Consider the following 19170-nt stretch of genomic DNA (forward strand, 5'->3'; position numbering starts at 1 on the left):
TCTAAAAATACTTAAATAACTCACTTTGTCAAAAGTAAAGAATGTACTATTATTGCACCTACATAAACTATGCATGTGGACAAGAACTTGAAGGCAGTATATAAAAATAAAATTAAAATGTTAGGGTGGTGATGTTATGATATTTTTTACATTTTTCAAATTTTTAATTTAAATGTTATGTTACACTGCCTTTTCAAATGTAAGATGTCCATGTAAAAGAAATCTCTCTGTTAACTACAAATTTAAGTACTAATAATTGTTAACTAAGGAAGGAAATTTTTGGTAACACTCTTTCCCCACTAAACTTCACTGAAATAATTCATGGGACAGAATGCATTTCAACAGATAACTAAAATTTTTATTACTTTTTTGGATGGTGATTTAGGTTAAGACATTAGGAAGCAAACAAATTTATTTATTTAATAGCCTTAAATAATTTTAAAATACTTGTAGCCAATAAAGAAGTTAAAATTATGACATCCAGGCATAATTAGGCAAATTACTTAATAATCTCTATGACTCAGTTTTCTCATCTATAAAATAAAGATACTATTAGTATATACCTTCTAGGGCTATGTGAAGATTAATTACATGAAGTACCTAATACATAACAAGAGTTCAAGAAATAAAGTATTATTGTTGTATAAATGAATTCTGATTATAATAAATCATAAACTGTGAAGTTATAGGGAAAAAATGATTTCTAATATTATCTTATTAATGAATTACAATAATGCTTAAGGTACATAAAAAGAAACCCCCAAAGAAATAACCACAGAGAAAAAAATTAAGGAAATCATAAGACACTACTTTGCTTAGTCCTACACAAACAAGTTGAAAATTTGGATCAAATGGGTAATTTTCTAGAAAAACAGTATTTATCAAAAATTGACCTCAATGGGCTTCCCTGGTGGCGCAGTGGTTGAGAGTCCACCTGCTGATGCAGGGGACACGGGTTCGTGCCCCGGTCCGTGAAGATCCCACATGCTGCGGAGCAGCTAGGCCCATGAGCCATGGCCACTGAGCCTGCGCTCCGCAACAGGAGAGGCCACAACAGTGAGAGACCCGTGTACCGCAAAAAAAAAAAAAAAAAAAAAAAAAAAAATTGACCTCAAAAAAGATATATAAATAGACAAGTTTCCTTGAAACAAAATTTTAAGAGCTCCTCCCCCTTCCCCCCAACATAGCAGGCCCAGACAGTTTCACAGGACAATTCTATGGTCCTTTAAAAAGAAAATAACTCCAATGTATTTAAAACCATTCCTCTCATCACAAGAAAAAAAGATATGTAATTATGTGGTGATGGATATTAATTAAACTTATTGGAGTAATCATTTCATAATATATGCATGTATCAAATCATTATGTTGTACACCTCAAACTAATACAATGTTATATGTGAATTATATCTCCACTTAAAATAAACTAACAACAAAAACCATTCCAGAGATTGATTTCTGACGAGAGCATAAGGAGCTTTGCTAACCTGCTAACCCAATGAAACTGGCAAAAAATGATTTAAAAAAACAACCAATGAAAAGCTCTGGAAATGGTCCTAAGACCAAATGAAGAAACATCTATTCAAGAATACACAGAGGGCTTCCCTGGTGGCGCAGTTGTTGAGGGTCTGCCTGCTGATGTGGGGGACGTGGGTTTGAGCCCTGGTCTGGGAGAATCCCACATGCCGCGGAGCAACTAGGCCCATGAGCTACAACTACTGAGCCTGCACGTCTGGAGCTTGTGCTCCGCAACAAGAGAGGCTGCAGCAGTAAGAGGCCCGCGCACTGCGATGAAGAGTGGCCCCCGCTCACCGCAACTAGAGGAAGCCCACGCACAGAAACGAAGACCCAACACAGCCAAAAATATATAAATAAAATTTAAAAAAAAAAAAAGAAAGAATACACAGAAATATTTGGTAAGAACAGTGAAATCTATGACACTTAAACTAACACCTGTTCCTCCTCCCTCACTACAGATGAAGCAAGGACTGTCTCCAGACTGCTGCAGTCAAGAACACAGGGTTTCCTTCTACTCCAGCTCCCGGTTAGAGGGCTTTCTTCTGAGGAGCAGAAGGACTTCAGCTTATCTCTTTCTGCTCCCAGGCACCTGTTTTAAGACCCAGGCAACTGCAGTCAATAGGTGGGTACTCCCTTCTTCTGCCCAGCCCCCAGTTCATGGAACAAAGGCTCTACCTTGGGCACAGAGCCTCTGAGAATACTGGGGTCCTGACCACCACTGCCCTGGCTTGTGAGGAAGTGGCTCCACCAACCAAGGGAAGCAAGCTGAGAGGATCTCAGGCTGCTTGCCCAACCTCCCACACTTGCCTTCACTGAGTGCTCAGCTCCTAGTAGGGGTATCATTTAGACAGAAGTCTGCCATTGACCCTACCCCCAGAGCTCCAGAGCGGCCTGAGGATAGAAACATGTCCTAAAACAGATAGCTCCTAGCCTCTTCCCAGAGGAACTGACTTCATATGTAACAGAGCATGGAGAAGTTCAAGTCTAAGGGTGCTCTCCAAAACAGTGGAGGATGTGATGAAAGGCAACTAGAAGGAGAATCATGGATTTAATTAAGATACCTTCTACACTATACGCCAGATAGTTTGCAGGAGAGAACTGAATAGTAAGGAAGCTGAGAGGAACGCTCCTATGGTCAGAACAAATATAAAAAATGGACCTTTGAGATTATTCCTTCAAAGAAGCCACAATTTGGATGAGTTCGTAGAGCAACTTAAGCTCCAGGAATTGTTGAAAAAAATAGAGCAATCAATTAGTTAGTGGAGTTTAACAGCTGGGTGTGATCAGGAAAATAGGAAAAAGCCATACCAATATCACTGTCACCTCAGAATGACTGGGCATACCCAGAGCTGTACCTCCTTGAGGAACAACTGCAGAGGCTTAACTTCAGGAAAATAATTGATCTAGTCACTAAACAATGAAGAACCATGCCAATAACAATAACAAATCAGGGGTGGGGGTAGGGGAAGATCAGTACCCAGCAACAATATATAATGTCTAATATCTGTATATCTAATATCTAAAATATCTAAAATGTCCAGTTTCCAACAAAAACTTGCAAAGAAACATGAAAATATGACCAACACAGTGGAAAAAAAGCAGGCAATGGAAACTGTGAGAGCAACCAGATGTCAGACTTAACAACAACAAAAACACTTCAAAATAGCCATTACACATATGTTCATAGAACGAGAGGAAAGCATGATTACCGAAGTAAAAGGGGGTGTGATGACAAAGTTGCATCAAATAGAGAATATTAATTAAGCAATAGAAATTAGAAAAAGGAACCAAATGGAAAATGCAGAGTTGAAAAGTACAATAACTGAAATAAAAAATTCACTAGAAGAGGTCAAGAATAGATTTGAACTGGCAGAAGAAAGAATTAGCAAATTTAAAGACAGATCAATTAGAGATTATGCAAGCTGAAGAATGGAAATAAAAAAGAATGAAGAAAATGAACAGAAATGTGGAACACCATTAAGTGCACAACATATGTAATGTAACTACAAAAAGGAAGGAACAGAGAGAAAAGAGAAAAAGAAGTATTCAAAGAAGTAATGGCTGAAAATGTTCCATATTTATTGAAAAGCAATAACTTACACATCCAGGAAGCTAGACAAACACTGAAGAAGATACATACGAAGAGAACCACAAACAGGCACATCATACTAAAAATGCTGAAAGTCAAAGACAAGGAGAAAATCCTGAGACCATCAAGAGAACAATTTCCATTTACAAGGGGATTTCATTAAGGTTAGCAACTGACTTTTCAGTGGAAACAATGGAGGCCAGCAGGCAGTAGAATAATGTATTCAAAGTGCTCAAAGAAAACCTGTCAACCAAGAATTCGATATCCAGCAAAGCTATCTTTCAAAAATGCAGATGAAATAGTCTTTACCAGATAAACAAAAATGGAGAGAGTTTGTTGCTAGCAGACTACCTTACAACAGACACTTAAGGAAGTTCTATGAATAGAAGGAACAAGAAACAAAACAATGATATCCACTCTTGCCAGTTATATTCAACATTTTACCAGAGGTTCTAGTCAGGGAAATTAGGCAAGAAAAAGAAATACAAGGCATCCAGACTGTAACAGAAATTATCTCTCTTTGCAGATGATTTGATCTTTTATATAGAAAATCCTAAGGAATTCACTATAAACTATTAGAACTAAAAAGTGAGTTCAGCTAAGTTGCAGGTACAAAATCAACAAAAAATCAGTTGCATCTCTATACATTAGCAATGAGTAATCCAAAAGATGAAATTAACAGTTCCATTTACAACAGCTACAAAATAAAATACTTAGAAATAAATTAACAAAAGAAGTATAAAATTTATACACTAAGAACCACACATTTCAACAGTATTGAAAGAAATTAAAGATCTAAATAAACACAAAAACATCCCATGTTCATGGATCAGAAGATTTAACATTATAAAGATGGTAATACTCCTCAACTGATCTACAGATTCAATGCAAACCCCATGAGATTCTCAGCTGATTTCTTTGTAGAAATTGACAAGCTGATTCCAAAATTCATACAGAATTGCAAGGGACCCAGAAGAGCCAAAACTATCTTTTAAAAAAGAACAAAACAGGAATACTCACACTTCCTGATTTCAAAACAATGTAAATCAATGGTAATCAAATCAGCATACAAATAGACATATAATGGAACAGAATTGAGAATCCAGAAATAAAGTCATACATGTGCTCAGTGGATTTTCAACAAGGGTGTCGAGACCATTCAATGGGGGGGAAAGACAGTCTTTTTAACAAATGGTATTGGGCCAATCGAAGAGCCATGCATGAAAGAATGAAGTGGGACCCTTATTTCACACCATAACAAAATTAATCAAAATAGATCAAAGAACTAAATTTAAGAGGAAAAATTATCAATCTCTTAGGGAAAAAATAAGGATAAATCTTTATAACCTGGGATTTGGCAAAAGATTCTTAAATACAATACCAAAAGCACAAGCAACAAAAGAAAAAATAAATTGTACATTACCAAAATTAAACATGTTTGAGTTTCAAAGGACATCATCAAGAAAGTGAAAAGACAACCCAAGGAATGGGAGGAAATATTTGTAATTCTTGTACCTGATAAAGGTTTAACATCTAAAATATGTATAGTAAAAAAAAAACCCCTCATACAATTCAATGATAAAAAGACAAATAACGCAATTAAAAAGTGGCAAAGGATATAAATAGATATTTCTCCAAGGAAGATATATAAAGGACCAATAAGCATATGAAAAGATGGTCAACACCATTAGTCATCAGAGAAATGCAAATCAAAACCACAATGAAATACCACTTTACACAAACTGGGATGGCTAGAATCAAAAAGTCACAGACTAGCAAGTGTTATCAATGGACAAGTGGATAAACAAAATGTGAATTATCATTTGGCCATAAGGAGGAATGAAGTACTAATACATGCTCCTTCACGGATGAACCTTAAACATTGTTAAGTAAATGAAGCCAGTCACAAAAGATCACATATTATATGATTCCATTCACATAAAAATCCAGAATATAGAAATCTAGAGACAGAAAGTAGATTAGTGGTTGCTTAGGGCTGGAGAGGTTGTCATGGTGAATAGGGGAGTGATAGCTAAATGGTACAGGGTTTCTTTTGGAATTGATGAAAATGTTCTATAATCAACTGTAGTGATGGTTGCACATATCTGTGAATATACTACCTACCACTGAACTGTACACTTTAAATCAGTTAATTGAATGGTATATGAATTATATCTCAATAAAGCTGTCCTTTAATAGAAAAAATTCCAGAGCATTTTAAAAAGGAAAACTTTACTATTCTTTCTTGGAAGCATGCATACCATTGAAACTCAAGCCTGACAGAGACTGCAGGCAAAGAGAAAACTACAGACCAATTTCCCTATGTCTATCGATGCATTACTATCCATACCTCATACTAGGTATGAGGCAGTGGAGAAATGGTACAAACTTCCAGTCAAAAGGTACAAACTTCCAGTTATAAGATAAATAAGTGCTGGGGATGTAATAATGTACAGCATGATGACTATAGTTAAGAATACTGCATTGTATATTTGAAAGTTGCTAAGAGAGTAAATCTTAAAAGTTCTCATCACAAGAAAAAAAATTGTAACTATGTGTAGTAATAGATGCTAACTTATTGTGGTAATCATTTTGCAGTAGATACATATATCAAATCATTATGTTACACCTAAAACTAATACAAGGTTATGTGTCAATTACAACTCAAAATATAGTAATAAAATGTTCCTATCAAAAAATAAAACAAGGGACTTCCCTGGTGGTGCAGTGGTTAAGAATCCACCTCCCAACGCCGGGGATACGGGTTCAACCCCTGGTCCAGGAAGCTCCCACATTCCGTGGAGCAACTAAGCCTGTGCACCACAACTACTGAGCTCACATGCCACAACTACTGAAACCCAGGACCTAGAGCCCATGCTCCACAACAAAAAGCAGCCACCTCAATGAGAAGCCCACATACCACAACAAAGAGTAGCCCCTGCTCGACACAACTAGAGAAAGCCTGTGCACAGCAACAAAAATCCAACATAGCCATAAATACATAAATTAATTAATTAAATTAAATAAAACAAACAAAAAACTGAAAATGTCAGTATCTCCCAAAGTCCTTTTCTACCACCAAATAAAATCCAGCTTCAGTGGAGGAAAAAAATCCATTTTCTTTTCTTAAAGATATTAAGTACATTAAGAGGCTTTTTTGTCTCCCTGTATCTAAGCCTCCATCTTACCTGCCTTTCTATTCAATACTTCTATGATTCGATAATTTAACAGTAATTGCCTCCTACCCCTGCGTTCCCACTGTGCTAGAGATGCTTTTGATAAACTGCTAAATTGTTATACCACAAACTTCTTCACTGTACACAATGTCTTTTAATCTTAGCACCTCTGCCCATGACACATTTATGCCAGATTCACAATATGGCCTCTAACACAAGACTCCCAAGACTAATTTTTCCACTGCTCACTTCCCATAACCCCAATGGGCTCCAAAGAATAGTTCTAAAGTCTGGGTTTACTTCCTCGGCTTCCTTGATCTCTTCTGAGAGTTCACTGAAAAAAAACCTCTTCCTGCTGTGCAAACAGCTTTTTTCTCCCTTCTCTATTCCCAAGCACCAGTTTTCTCTATGTAAGTATTTCCAACAGGAGGGTCTCAAAATATATTTTGGAATTAAAACTCTAATGCTTGAGGAAACTGTATGTGGAAATGAATCCATATATATCACAATCTTCAGAGAACTGGTGATTGGGGAAGAATTACCATCTCCTGAAACATTTTCCATTTACCTGACTCCTGTTTGATTTGAATGGTAGGCTTGATACCAGGTGGCAAAGGAGACTGCTGAGGCTGTTGCTGATGAGATACTGGAGAAGGCTGGGCCACCTGTTGCTGTGTCTGTTGCTGTACTTGATGTAACTGCTGCTTAGGAGACTGTTGATGCTGTTTAGGAAACTGTGCAAGAATCTGAGTTGGGGCACCCACTAAGCTTTTGGGAGAAGGAAGTCTGGTTGATGCCATTTTGATTGCTGATGTAGATACACCTATAGAAGAGTAAGGATTAGAACATTTAATAGTAAAATATAATTAAAGCTACTTCTGGTTATCGTAGTAAGTAATAGTTTAAAACTAGGTAAATCAACAAAAATAATGATTATTAAGCACCTAGTAAGTGTCAGATATAATGTGTATAGTATTTTACATATCTTATATCTAGTCCTCAAACTTTGCAAGGGAGGCATCATTGCTCTAACACTCAAAACACTAACTGATTCTCCCTTGGTGAGGAGTCAAAACAAAAGAGAGTATCAGGCAGGATGTTCTCACACATGTCTCTCAATAGGTTTTTCTCTTAAAAAACACAGGTTCTCAATGTGAATAAAAAAACACAGGTGGGATAGGGAGGGTGGGAGGGAGACACAAGAGGGAGGGGATATGGGGATATATGTATACGTATAGCTGATTTACTTTGTTATACAGCAGCAACTAACAACAATGTAAAGCAATTATACTCCAATAAAGATTTTTTTTTTTAAAAAAGAACAAAGCAAACTAGGTTTTGAATCTTATTGGTAATACAGTTTTTCGAATATTACTTTTCAGGTTCTAATGAGTCAATTTAAACATAGCATTAGACAAAATAATTCACACAGAAACATTCACCTTTTGAATTATTCAGCATGGCAAAGTACAACAGCTTTTCTATGTCTCATTTCCAATAATCTATAAATAAAATCATTTCTTGAGAACTGGGTCATTAAATAATCATGTGAAAAGTAACAAGTGGGCATACTACTCAATATATCCACAGCAAAAAAATTCTCGTGATACAAGGTTTTAAGACACTTCTTTTCAATGCAATACTAATATTAGCAAGCATGCGTAGGTAGCAAATACCAACAGTTTTCAGTAAAGATGTGTATAAGTCTGACAGAAATTCTTCCCTCTCCAAGATTTTTCATCAGTAATCTTATAATTCATCAACAACACAATAGGACTATTATCTGTAAGTAAATTAATACTCCTCACAGAAAGAACCTAGAATATAACTCTCTGTATCAACTTTTTGAGCACTGATAAAACAATGAAAAGAAACTGATAAATTGATGGCCTAATTACCAAGTTCCAATTATCAAATAGGCTATTTCACTCCTTCCTCCACCACAGCCCCACTATGACATTTACATTGTGTTACAGAAAAAATTTTAAATAATATCACATTTTTATGTAAAATGTTTCTGGAGAATAATAAAAATGAAGAAGAAGCCTTGAGAAGTCACTCTGACTCTCTCAGGTTCCCCATATGTTGAATTTTCCTTGCCCTATAATTCTCTAAAAGTTACTATATGGATCAGGTAAAATCATAGATTGAGGAATAGTTTGAGAGAAGACAAAAGAAAGATGTAGTCAGAATCACCTGGAGGGCTTACTCACATTACTTACATGTTCTTCTGCCTTGCCCACTCCCATCCCTCCCTGAATGCTAGGATCTTGGTGACATGTGTATGTTATACTGCTTAGTTGTACTGAACTAGATTATCTCTGGAGCCCTTTTCAGTACCAACATTTTATAACTTAATGAATATAAAGTGCTATACAAGTAAAAGACACTATTTTTAAACTATTTGAAAAGTTTAACCTTTATATTGCATTCATAATGAACTCTTATATTAACTGAGGTAAACTGTGCACATGAGTAACTCCCTAACTAATCTATGTTCTCTATATCCTTTTATATAGGAAAATTATCTAATGTAAAGGCAGTCAGGGTGACTTCAGAATCAGAGAACTGTGTTCAAATTATATCTTCAACACATAAACTCATAATAGCTGTGTGATCTTATTAAAGTACTTAATTCCTTTAGATATTTATTCATTCAGTAAAAACTTACTGAGCATATACTTTATGCTATATCCTTGGGAAACTATTTTATATCCATGAAACAGTCCCTACCTTCAGGAAGGTTAGAGAAGACAATCAAATGATCACACAAATCTATCATTACACATTGTAATAAATGTTATTTTTGTTTTAACAAATAAAAAGCCCCCTTCCTCTTCCTTTTGCTCTTCGATTCACAAAAATTTAGCGCTAAAGCCATCAGATGCTGCAAAGCACAATGGACAACTAGATGGCTAAGCAGAATAATGGCTAGGCATGGGGTGTTAGAACCCACTGCAGAGACTGACTGAGCATGGGAGTCAGAATCCAAGTAGGTTGAGGAGGGAGGACATGCTGTGGGAGCTCAGGGTACAGTGCCACATATAGAGTTAGAACTCAAGTAGGATAAAGAGGGGTTCCATGGATGTGAGCCACCTAGCACAGGGTCTCAAAGCTTGAGCAGGATGTCCACAGGAAGGGGTGGGATCAGAGTCCAAACTGGGTGAAGAAGACTTCTGGGTAAGAGGGTGGCCTGGCACAGGTGTCAGAATTGAGCAGGGTGAGAAAGACATCATGCAAAAGGGTCACGTGGGGAAAGTGTCAGAACTCAGGTGGAGTGAAGTAGAAGTCTGCAAGATGTCAGAACCTGAGTGGAATGAGGAAGGTATCTGCATGAAGGTAGAGGCAACAGCAGCTAACAATGACAGATTGGTTATAGAGTGGGGAACTGATAAAATAAGTAAGTATATGAAAGATAATGGAAGCTAGGTTTTTGAAGAAGGGAGAAAACTAGAATTAACAAGCAGAGTTTGAAACTGGACATATCAGTATGGACCCAAAGTTTTCAACATATAGAAATAAATATAGATGTATATACGTGAGTGTGTGTATAAATCTACATGCAGACACACACACACACACACACACACACACACACACACACACACCCTAGCAATGAGCATATCTAGCACCCAAATTTTCTTCTAATTATCACTTTCCACTAAAATGAATCAGGGCTACTTAGAAAAATGGCTAAACCAAGGACTAGAGTAGGAAAAGTACGTGAGGTTGGTAAATAAAAAAGACTCCCCCCCACCTTTCTGTAATTTCTTTAAAAGAAAATTGACTGTTTAAGCAAAAGTAGTAACCATGCAATGTGGGGTTTATGATATATATAATTAAAATGTATGATAACCGGAGTGCAAGGATGAGAGAGCGGAAATAGAAATAGAAGTGTATTATTCTAAGATTCTAACACAATATGGGAAGTTGAAGACAGACTGTTACAATTTACAATGTATAATGTAAGCTCTAGAGCTGAGTTCTTAACCAGGGCAATTGTGCTCTCCCTTTTGCCCCTGAATATTTGGCAATCACTAGAGACATTTTTTATTGTCATGACAGGAGGGTGTGCTACTGGTATCTAGTAGGTAAAAGCCAGGAATGCTGATGAACATCCTATAATGCACAAGTCAGCCCCTCATAACAAAAAATTATCTGGTCCAAAATGTCCATATGTGGAGGTTGAGAACCCTACCCTAAGCAATTATTAAAAAAGAAAAATAAATGTAGAGCTAATAAGCCAATGTAAGAGATAAAATGGAATCCTTTTTCTTAAATAAATAAATAAATCCAAAAGAAGCCAGTAAAATGGGAGAAAAGAAAGCAAAGAATACAGAAAACAAATAAAAAACAATTATTAAGATAGTAGACCTAAACTCAATCATATTGATAATTATATCGAATATAAATGGACTAAACACTTCAATTAAGAGGCAAAGATGGTCAGAATGGATTTAAAAAGTAAGCCCTGACTATACAATGTTCATAAGAGATGCATTTTAAATACAAAGGCACAGATGGGTTAAAAGTAAACAGATGAAAAATATGATGCAAACCCTAATTATAAGAAAGTTGGAGTAGCTACATTAATATCAGAAAAGGTAAACACCAAAATAAGGAGTACTGCCAGAGAAAAAGAGCAATGTTTCATAATAAAAAAGAAGTCAATTCATCAAGAATATACAACAATCCTAAACGTGCAATGCACCTAATAACAGAGCTCAAAATATGTGCGACAACAACTGACAAAGGGAAAAATGTACAAACCCACAATTACAGCTGGAGGTTTTTACACTCCTCTCAATAACTGATACTACAAATAGACACCACCCAAAACAGGAAAATTTGATCAATTTGTCTTTTGTGGTTGTGTCGAAAGAATTTAGGAGCCAACTTGAAGAGGCTCCCACTGCAACAGATTGGACAATTTGAGCACCAAAAGAATATTTGTGATGGATTGACAGACATCAGAAATCTTAATGATATGGGGAACAAAAATCTTATTGGTCACTGAACCATCTAATTATCTGAAAACATATAAATAAACGGAAATAATTCCTGTATGAACTGTACCTCAGGATAACCCATGGTAGTGAGTTAAAGTTCTTTAAGAATTCCAGCTAATAAATGAAGAAAACGAATATAAAATTCATTTTGCGACTACCAATAAAATAATGATCTAGGGAAAGATTACCAATAGCTATAAAAACATTTGGTAATACTTATATCTACCGATTAATGTTAATATCATTAGAGACCAGACATGTGCCTCCTAAAATGATGCAACAGGAAGTACACTTAAATACACTTATAGGTACACATCAGGAATACCACTTATCGAACGTTCATTACCCATATCTCCAAAAACAATCAGAGTTGAATCTGATCAAGTTTCTTGATTTAACTACCAGTTTTATGGAAATATAAACAGGAGAGGGACTTCCCTGGTGGCACAGCAGTTAAGAATCCGCCTGCCAATACAGGGGACATGGGTTCGAGCCCTGGCCCGGGAAGATCCCACATGCCATGGAGCAACTAAGCTCGTGCACCCCAACTACTGAGCCTGCACTCTAGAGCCCGTGAGCCATAACTACTGAAGCCCACACGCCTAGAGCCCGTGCTCCACAACAAGAGAAGCCTGTGCACCTCAAGGAAGAGTAGCCCCCGCTTGCCACAACCAGAGAAAAGCCCGTGTGCAGCAACAAAGACCCAATGCAGCCAAAAATAAAATAAATAAATTTAATTTTTAAAAATAATAGGAGAACTTGTTAAACCATGGGAATTAAAATCAGCAAAACTCAGACTACGGGAAACTCTCAGGAAAAATGACTGATTTCTTCAACAAATAATTTGAAAAGAAAAGAAAAAAACAGAAGAGGGACCCATGAGTTTAAAAAGATATAACCATATCAATCAATGTGTGGACCTTGTTTAGATCATACTTTAAAAAAAATTTTATATGGGCTTCCCTGGTGGCGCAGTGGTTGAGAATCTGCCTGCCAATGCAGAGGACACGGGTTCGAGCCCTGGTCTGGAAAGGTCCCACATGCCACGGAGCAACCAGGCCCGTGAGCCACACTACTGAGCCTGCACGTCTGGAGCTTGTGCTCTGCAACAAGAGAGGCCGCGACAGTGAAGAGGTACGCGCACCGCGATGAAGAGTGGCCCCCGCTCGCCGCAACTAGAGAAAGCCCTCGCACAGAAACGAAGACCCAACACAGCCATAAATAAATAAAAATTTTTTTTTAAAAAAGAAAATAAACTCATTAAAAAAAATTTTTTTTTATGACATGATCGAGGAAATTTGGATACTATTTTATTATATGAAGAAATTGTTAAAAATTCTAGATGTGATAGTGGTATTGTGAGTTGTGATACATACTGAAGTATTTATAACTGAAATTATATGATATTTGGGATTTACTTCGAAACATTCCGGGTCACTGATGTGTAGAGGAAAATAGCAGATGCAGATGAAACAAGACTGACAATGTGTTGCTCATCCTTGAAGCTAGGTAATGGGTACAGTGAGGGTTCATTTTACTATTCTATTCACTTACGTGTTTGGAATTTTCCATAATAAAAAAGAAAATTTCAGTTATCCTGTTTCGTGGATGACCAATTCAGAATAAGCATTCTAACTGGTAGAATTTAAGACTTCCTGTATGAGCCAACCATACACAATCCCCCTACTCCCTACCTCTGGAACCATCTCTACACTTAATAAACATGGAGTCAGCCACGAAGTTATTGCTACTAAGACTCTTCCCCGCTTACGACCAGCTGCCCGTATAAGACTAACCAGAGACAGATACATCAGCTCTAAAACAGTCTGTCTCTAGTCCCCAACAGAAGCAGACACTGAATGCCCTTGTCCCCTAGGTACCCACACAAGAGCTGCTAAAGAAGCCCTGCAGTCAGAATCACAACTGCAGTTTCTATATTACCACTTCCACTTACATTTACCTTTTTAAAAGAAAATGTTTTAATTTCCTTAGCACTTATATCTAAATTAAATATCTCAAACAAAAACCCAAAATAATCATATAGTTTCCTTGAGTATCTACATTTGGATAGTTTACTTTTACATCTTTCATGCTGTATTGAATTTATGAGAAATCTTTGAGATGTCTAGCTCCGCTAAAATGACTTAGGACTTAAAGAGATATAGGATGCTAAGAAACAAAGGAGAAAATAGGGAAGTCATAAGTTCCCAAGAGATTCAGAAGATAGTTGGAGAGATATAAGAATGAAAAACAGAAGCATGGAATATTCACTTTGCTTAAAAATATTTTGATAGTAACTAAAAGAAATACCCCTCTTATCTCAAATAATAACAATTTCCTTGGAAGAACAGTAATCCTTCTAGTACAGCAACACTTTGGCTAACTGTGTGATGAGCACCAGAAGGGAACAACAACTATCAATGGATGATAACTTTGATACAGGGGTCAGTCAGGTGAGGATACAGGTGGTCTTTCCTTCTCTCATCACCTTGAAATTTTGAAATGGTGAATTTGGATCATGTTTGCAACCAACATTTATATAGATTTTCTATATAAAATTATTTCTATTTTTAATAATACCATGTTGTAGTTTACTGCTGCACAAACAGAAAGGCTGGAATGGTTTATTTAAATTACTTAAGGTAACAAATAAAAGAAAATTTCAAGCCTACTATTTCCTATCATTGACTGAGACATTAAATGGGTATTGGAGGCAGAAAATGACAGATGTTCTCACATCCTACCAGTTAGACCTGCAGAATGAATGAATACTGACTGCATCTGCATCTGTGTAACCTCTTCCTTGCTAACAGTTATATGGAACACACTAAAATTACTAAAGCAATTATGAAAAACACTGTTTTCCTATTTGAGTGCCTGCATCACCACTAGCTCATAAACTAGGATATTTCCAAGTCTCAGCCTATCTTAAGCTATATATTGTGCAAGTAAAATTCAATGAAAATGAATACTAAATATTGTTCTATGTTGCTTCTGTGCTCCTTTTGAAAGACTACAACCATGGCTATGAATTCTGTATAATAAATGGCTCCCTCTGATTCCCATCTTAAGACTTACCAACACTATAAAAAGGAAATTCTGACAGTGTGCTATCTGATCTTTATATGAGAGGAACACAAAGATATGGAAGAGAGCTCAAGTGATTTAAGCTAACATAGAACTGAGGTTTCCACATTTCCTTTCCTCTGCTATTAAGCAGCAATTGTCCTTCAGTTCAGCCTCAGTTCCTCTCAATACTTTCCATCATCCTCCCATACAGAAAAATTTAGAAGACTGAAGAAGAGGTGAATGGCATGTCCTTGAAATCATCCTCTTCCCCCTACTTCTTATTATTTGGGTAACTTACTTTGAAGAGGTTGTAGGTTGCATATTTAATGTTTCTTCTGAAAAAAACTATAGTAAAATAATTTCAAGTTCCTCACTTAAAAATTTCATTATATTACAGATATTTGCATATGCCTTTGAAATTTGTGGTGACAAGATTTAACCTACATAATTGCCTAGGTGACTAGGTACTGTGCATTTGAAAAAAAAAAATCTCACAGTAAGGATATTAATATAAGGAAACTGAGTAACCCACTATCTTGACATTCTCAAACAGGGGAGGGAAAGTGGTAAACTCTGATATAACAGATGAGATGGTACCTTCACACCCAAAGCATACAAACACACCCACAAAGTCTTCTTCAAAATTCTCACACCCTAATGTTCATTGCAGCACTGTTTACAATAGCCAAGACATGGAAGCAACCTAAATTCGTCAACAGAGGAATGGATAAAGAAGATGTGGTACATATATACAATGGAATATTACTCAGCCATAAAGAATGAAATAATGCCATTTGCAGCAACATGGATGGATCTAGAGATTTTCATACTGAGTGAAGTAAGTCAGGCAGAGAAAGACAAATATCATATGATATCACTCATATGTGGAATCTAATTTTTAAAAAAAAATACAAATGAACTTATTTACAAAGCAGAGACTTACAGATACCGAAAACAAACTTATGGTTACCAAAGGGGAAACACTGCGGGGAGGGATAAATCAGGAGCTTGGGATGAACATACACACACTGCTATATATAAGACAGATAACCAACAAGGACCTACTGTATAGCACAGGGAACTCTGTGATATTCTGTGATAACCTATATGAGAAAAGAATCTAAAAATCAATGAATATATGCATATGTATAACTGAATCACTTTGCTCTATACCTGAAACTAACACAACACTGTAAATCAACTATACTCTAATAAAATTAAAATATTTAAAAAGAAAGAAATTCCCATAAACACAGGAACAGAATCACCTGATGAATTACCACTTACCTTGTGCTACTGTTGACATGACCACAGATGGTGTGGAAGAAACCACAGCTGTTACTGCAACTGTATTAGGAATAGGTGATGGTGTAGAACTGCTGCTGCCACTGCTGCTACTACTGACCAGAGAGGACTGTGAAGCAGTTATAACCACTGGTGGCTTCTGGGTTGTGGAAGCAATGACTGAAGTTGGTACAAGCTTAGTGACTGCTGCATAGTTATGGGATTTGGAGAGAATGTTGGGCACGAAGGTTGAACTTGGTGATGTGGTCACTATAATAACCTAAGGAAGATAAAATAAGTTATTTTCATGTACCTACCATACTACTAATATATCTAGACTCACAGTTATATACAATTTAAAAATAGCTTATGAAACATGATGAAGCAATTCAAGAAAAAGAAATTTACAACTAAAAATATACAAAAGCTCTCCTTTACTAATGAATTTAAAAGAAACAATTTTTACCAATCAAACATTTTAAAAGACAATATTCGATGCTGTACAAGATCCAGTAAAGTAAGCATTTCAATATACTGCTTAGGGAGTATAAATTGGCACAATTTTTCTAGAAAATAATTTGGATAGTCATTCATTTATAAATATTTGTTGAGCATCTACTATGTGCCAGGCATGGTTCTAGAGGCTGAGGATAGTGGAATGAACAAAACAGACAAAGTTCTTATTTTCATGGAGCTACATTCCCGTAAGGGGAGAAAAACAATAAACAAATAAAAAAGTAAATATATGTCATGTAGAGATAAATGGAAGAGACAATAAAGCAGGGTAGGAGATAAAAGAAAATGGAAGTGGTGTATGATTTTTTTATAAAATGTTCAATGAAGATCTCTCTGATAAGGTGACAACTAAGCAGAAACTAGAAGTAGGGGTTGATCCATGTTGCTACCTAGAGGAAGAGCATCCAGTGGAAGAGGGAGTAGCAAATACAAAGCCCCTGAGACAGAAGCAAGCTTGGTATGTTCAAGAAACCTCAAGGACCCTAATGAATGGGATTGAAATTTATAAGGTAGAGAGCAGTAGGAGACAGATTTAGGAAAGTAATGGGGGACTAGACGATGTAAGATCTTGTTCATAGCATATACCCTTGATATGTTATGACGAAAATGGCACTTTATCTCTGTGGTCTTCCTTCCAAAAACCCATAACCTTAGTCTAATCATGAGAAAAACATGAGATAAATTGCAGTAGTGGGGCATTCTACAAAATACTTGACTAGTAATCCTCAAAACTGTCAAGGTCATCAAACACAAGGAAGTTTGAGAAACTTCCACAGCCAAGAGGAGCCTAAGGAGACATGACGAGAAAATATAATGTGGTATCCTGGAACAGAGAAAGACCATAGGTAAAAACTAAACAAATCTGAATAAACCATGGACTTTAGTTAATATTAATGCATCAATATTGGTTCATTAATTGTAACAAATGTACCATACTAATATAAATAGTTAAGAATAGGGGACACTGAATACAGGGTATATGAGAACTCTCTGTACTATCTTTTCAATTTTCCTATACATCCAAAACTGTTCTAAAAAATAAAGTACTTTTTAAAAAGCATTACCCGATCTGCTAGGTGAAAAGTACAGCAGGGCAGAGACAATAGAAATAGGCAGACAAATTAAGAGGCTCTTGCAATGACCAAAATGTTTGTGGTAGAACTGATGAAAAGTGAACAGTTCTGAATATATTTAAAGGTAAAACCAACAGGATTTGCTCATAGATACACAGAATGGAGGAAAAAAGCGGCAGGAAAGAGACTTCAAGGTTAGCCAGTATGACTAGAAAAGTGTAGATATGGGACAAAGCATTTCAGATAGAGAGAACAGGATGGAGCAAAGGACCTAAGGTAGGAATTAGCTTGATGTATTTAAAAAACAGAAAAGAGAACCAGTGTAGCAAAAGCATACAGGGTAAGGAGGGGTTGCAAAAGTAAGCAGAGGCCAGATCAAATTTGTAAACCAGAGTAAAGAATCTAAGTTTTATACTAAGTATAATGGGAAGCCATGAGAGGATTTTAAGTAAGGAAACAACAAAACTTGATTTATATTTTAAAAGATCATTCTAGCTGCTATGTGGTAAGAGGTCAGAGCAGAAGCAGTGAAACTAGTAAAGAAGCCACTGCAGAAGACTAGGCAAGAAGCGGTAGAGGCTGCTTGGACTGGGGTGTTAGTACTCAAAATAAAGAGAAGTGATCAGATTCAGATTATTTTAAGAGGTAGAGTCAACAGGACTTGATGTATGGAAATGGCAGGGTTGAGGAAAAGAACAAAAACAAGATTAGCTCCTAGAGCTAATACACATTGGCCTATTTAAATCTCCCAACAATCCTATGACAAAGATACTATTATTATCCCCATTTTACAGCTGCGAACACAAAAATTACTTATAAATCTGTAGTATCAGTTTAATTCTGGGCAAGTATAATGGTAGTTTAATGATACCCCAAACAACACAGAGTGTCTTTTTCCTCTTTCACCAAAATTACTTTCACCTACCTAGGAGAGAAAATTGTTTTGAAAAATCCAAACAATTTAAGGGAGAAATTCTTTTTCATTTTTATATCAGTCCTAAAGAAGTTCTGAAATTAAATCAGTCAGTCAAACTTACTGAGTATGTCTGTACTCAGTACTGACATCTCAAAGAAGCTTTGATTATATCATTATTATTATATATTTCAGTGTTAGAGAATTCTAAGTATGTGTCCATTACTTTAAGGAGTTTGTTGATTATCTGAGGAGTCAAGAGAGACATACAAGTCTTGACCGGCAAACACCTCTATAGAGTTGACCAGCATACTTCTACATAGACTCAATCAGTACACATATGTAGCACTATTACAAACACAACCATCAGCCATCATATAAACAGAGAAGTAGACTAATATGGCAAAAAGATCAGAAGTTAAGAGTCCAATGAACCTGAGCTGAATCCTGCCTCTGCCACTAACAAATGGCAGGGCCCTGGACATGTTAAAATCTCTGGGTTCCAATTTTCATCTATAAAATAG

The 19170-nt window shown here is 36.2% G+C and overlaps 1 protein-coding gene across 17 annotated transcripts in view; it reads right to left on the bottom strand.

Annotated features, from left to right (window-relative positions):
* Positions 1–19170, bottom strand: part of EMSY (EMSY transcriptional repressor, BRCA2 interacting) — an 81575-nt gene that overhangs the window by 38176 nt on the left and 24229 nt on the right. For all 17 annotated transcript variants that reach the window (XM_059067794.2, XM_067038458.1, XM_067038465.1 and 14 more), the window contains 2 exons: positions 16148–16424; positions 7351–7605 (listed from right to left, as the gene is read on the bottom strand). In XM_059067794.2, coding sequence (XP_058923777.1) covers positions 7351–7605; positions 16148–16424 — 532 coding nt within the window. The remainder of the gene's footprint in view (positions 1–7350; positions 7606–16147; positions 16425–19170) is intronic.

Source organism: Kogia breviceps, chromosome 7 (assembly GCF_026419965.1).
Source record: "Kogia breviceps isolate mKogBre1 chromosome 7, mKogBre1 haplotype 1, whole genome shotgun sequence".
In the NCBI taxonomy this organism is placed as follows: domain Eukaryota; kingdom Metazoa; phylum Chordata; class Mammalia; order Artiodactyla; family Physeteridae; genus Kogia; species Kogia breviceps.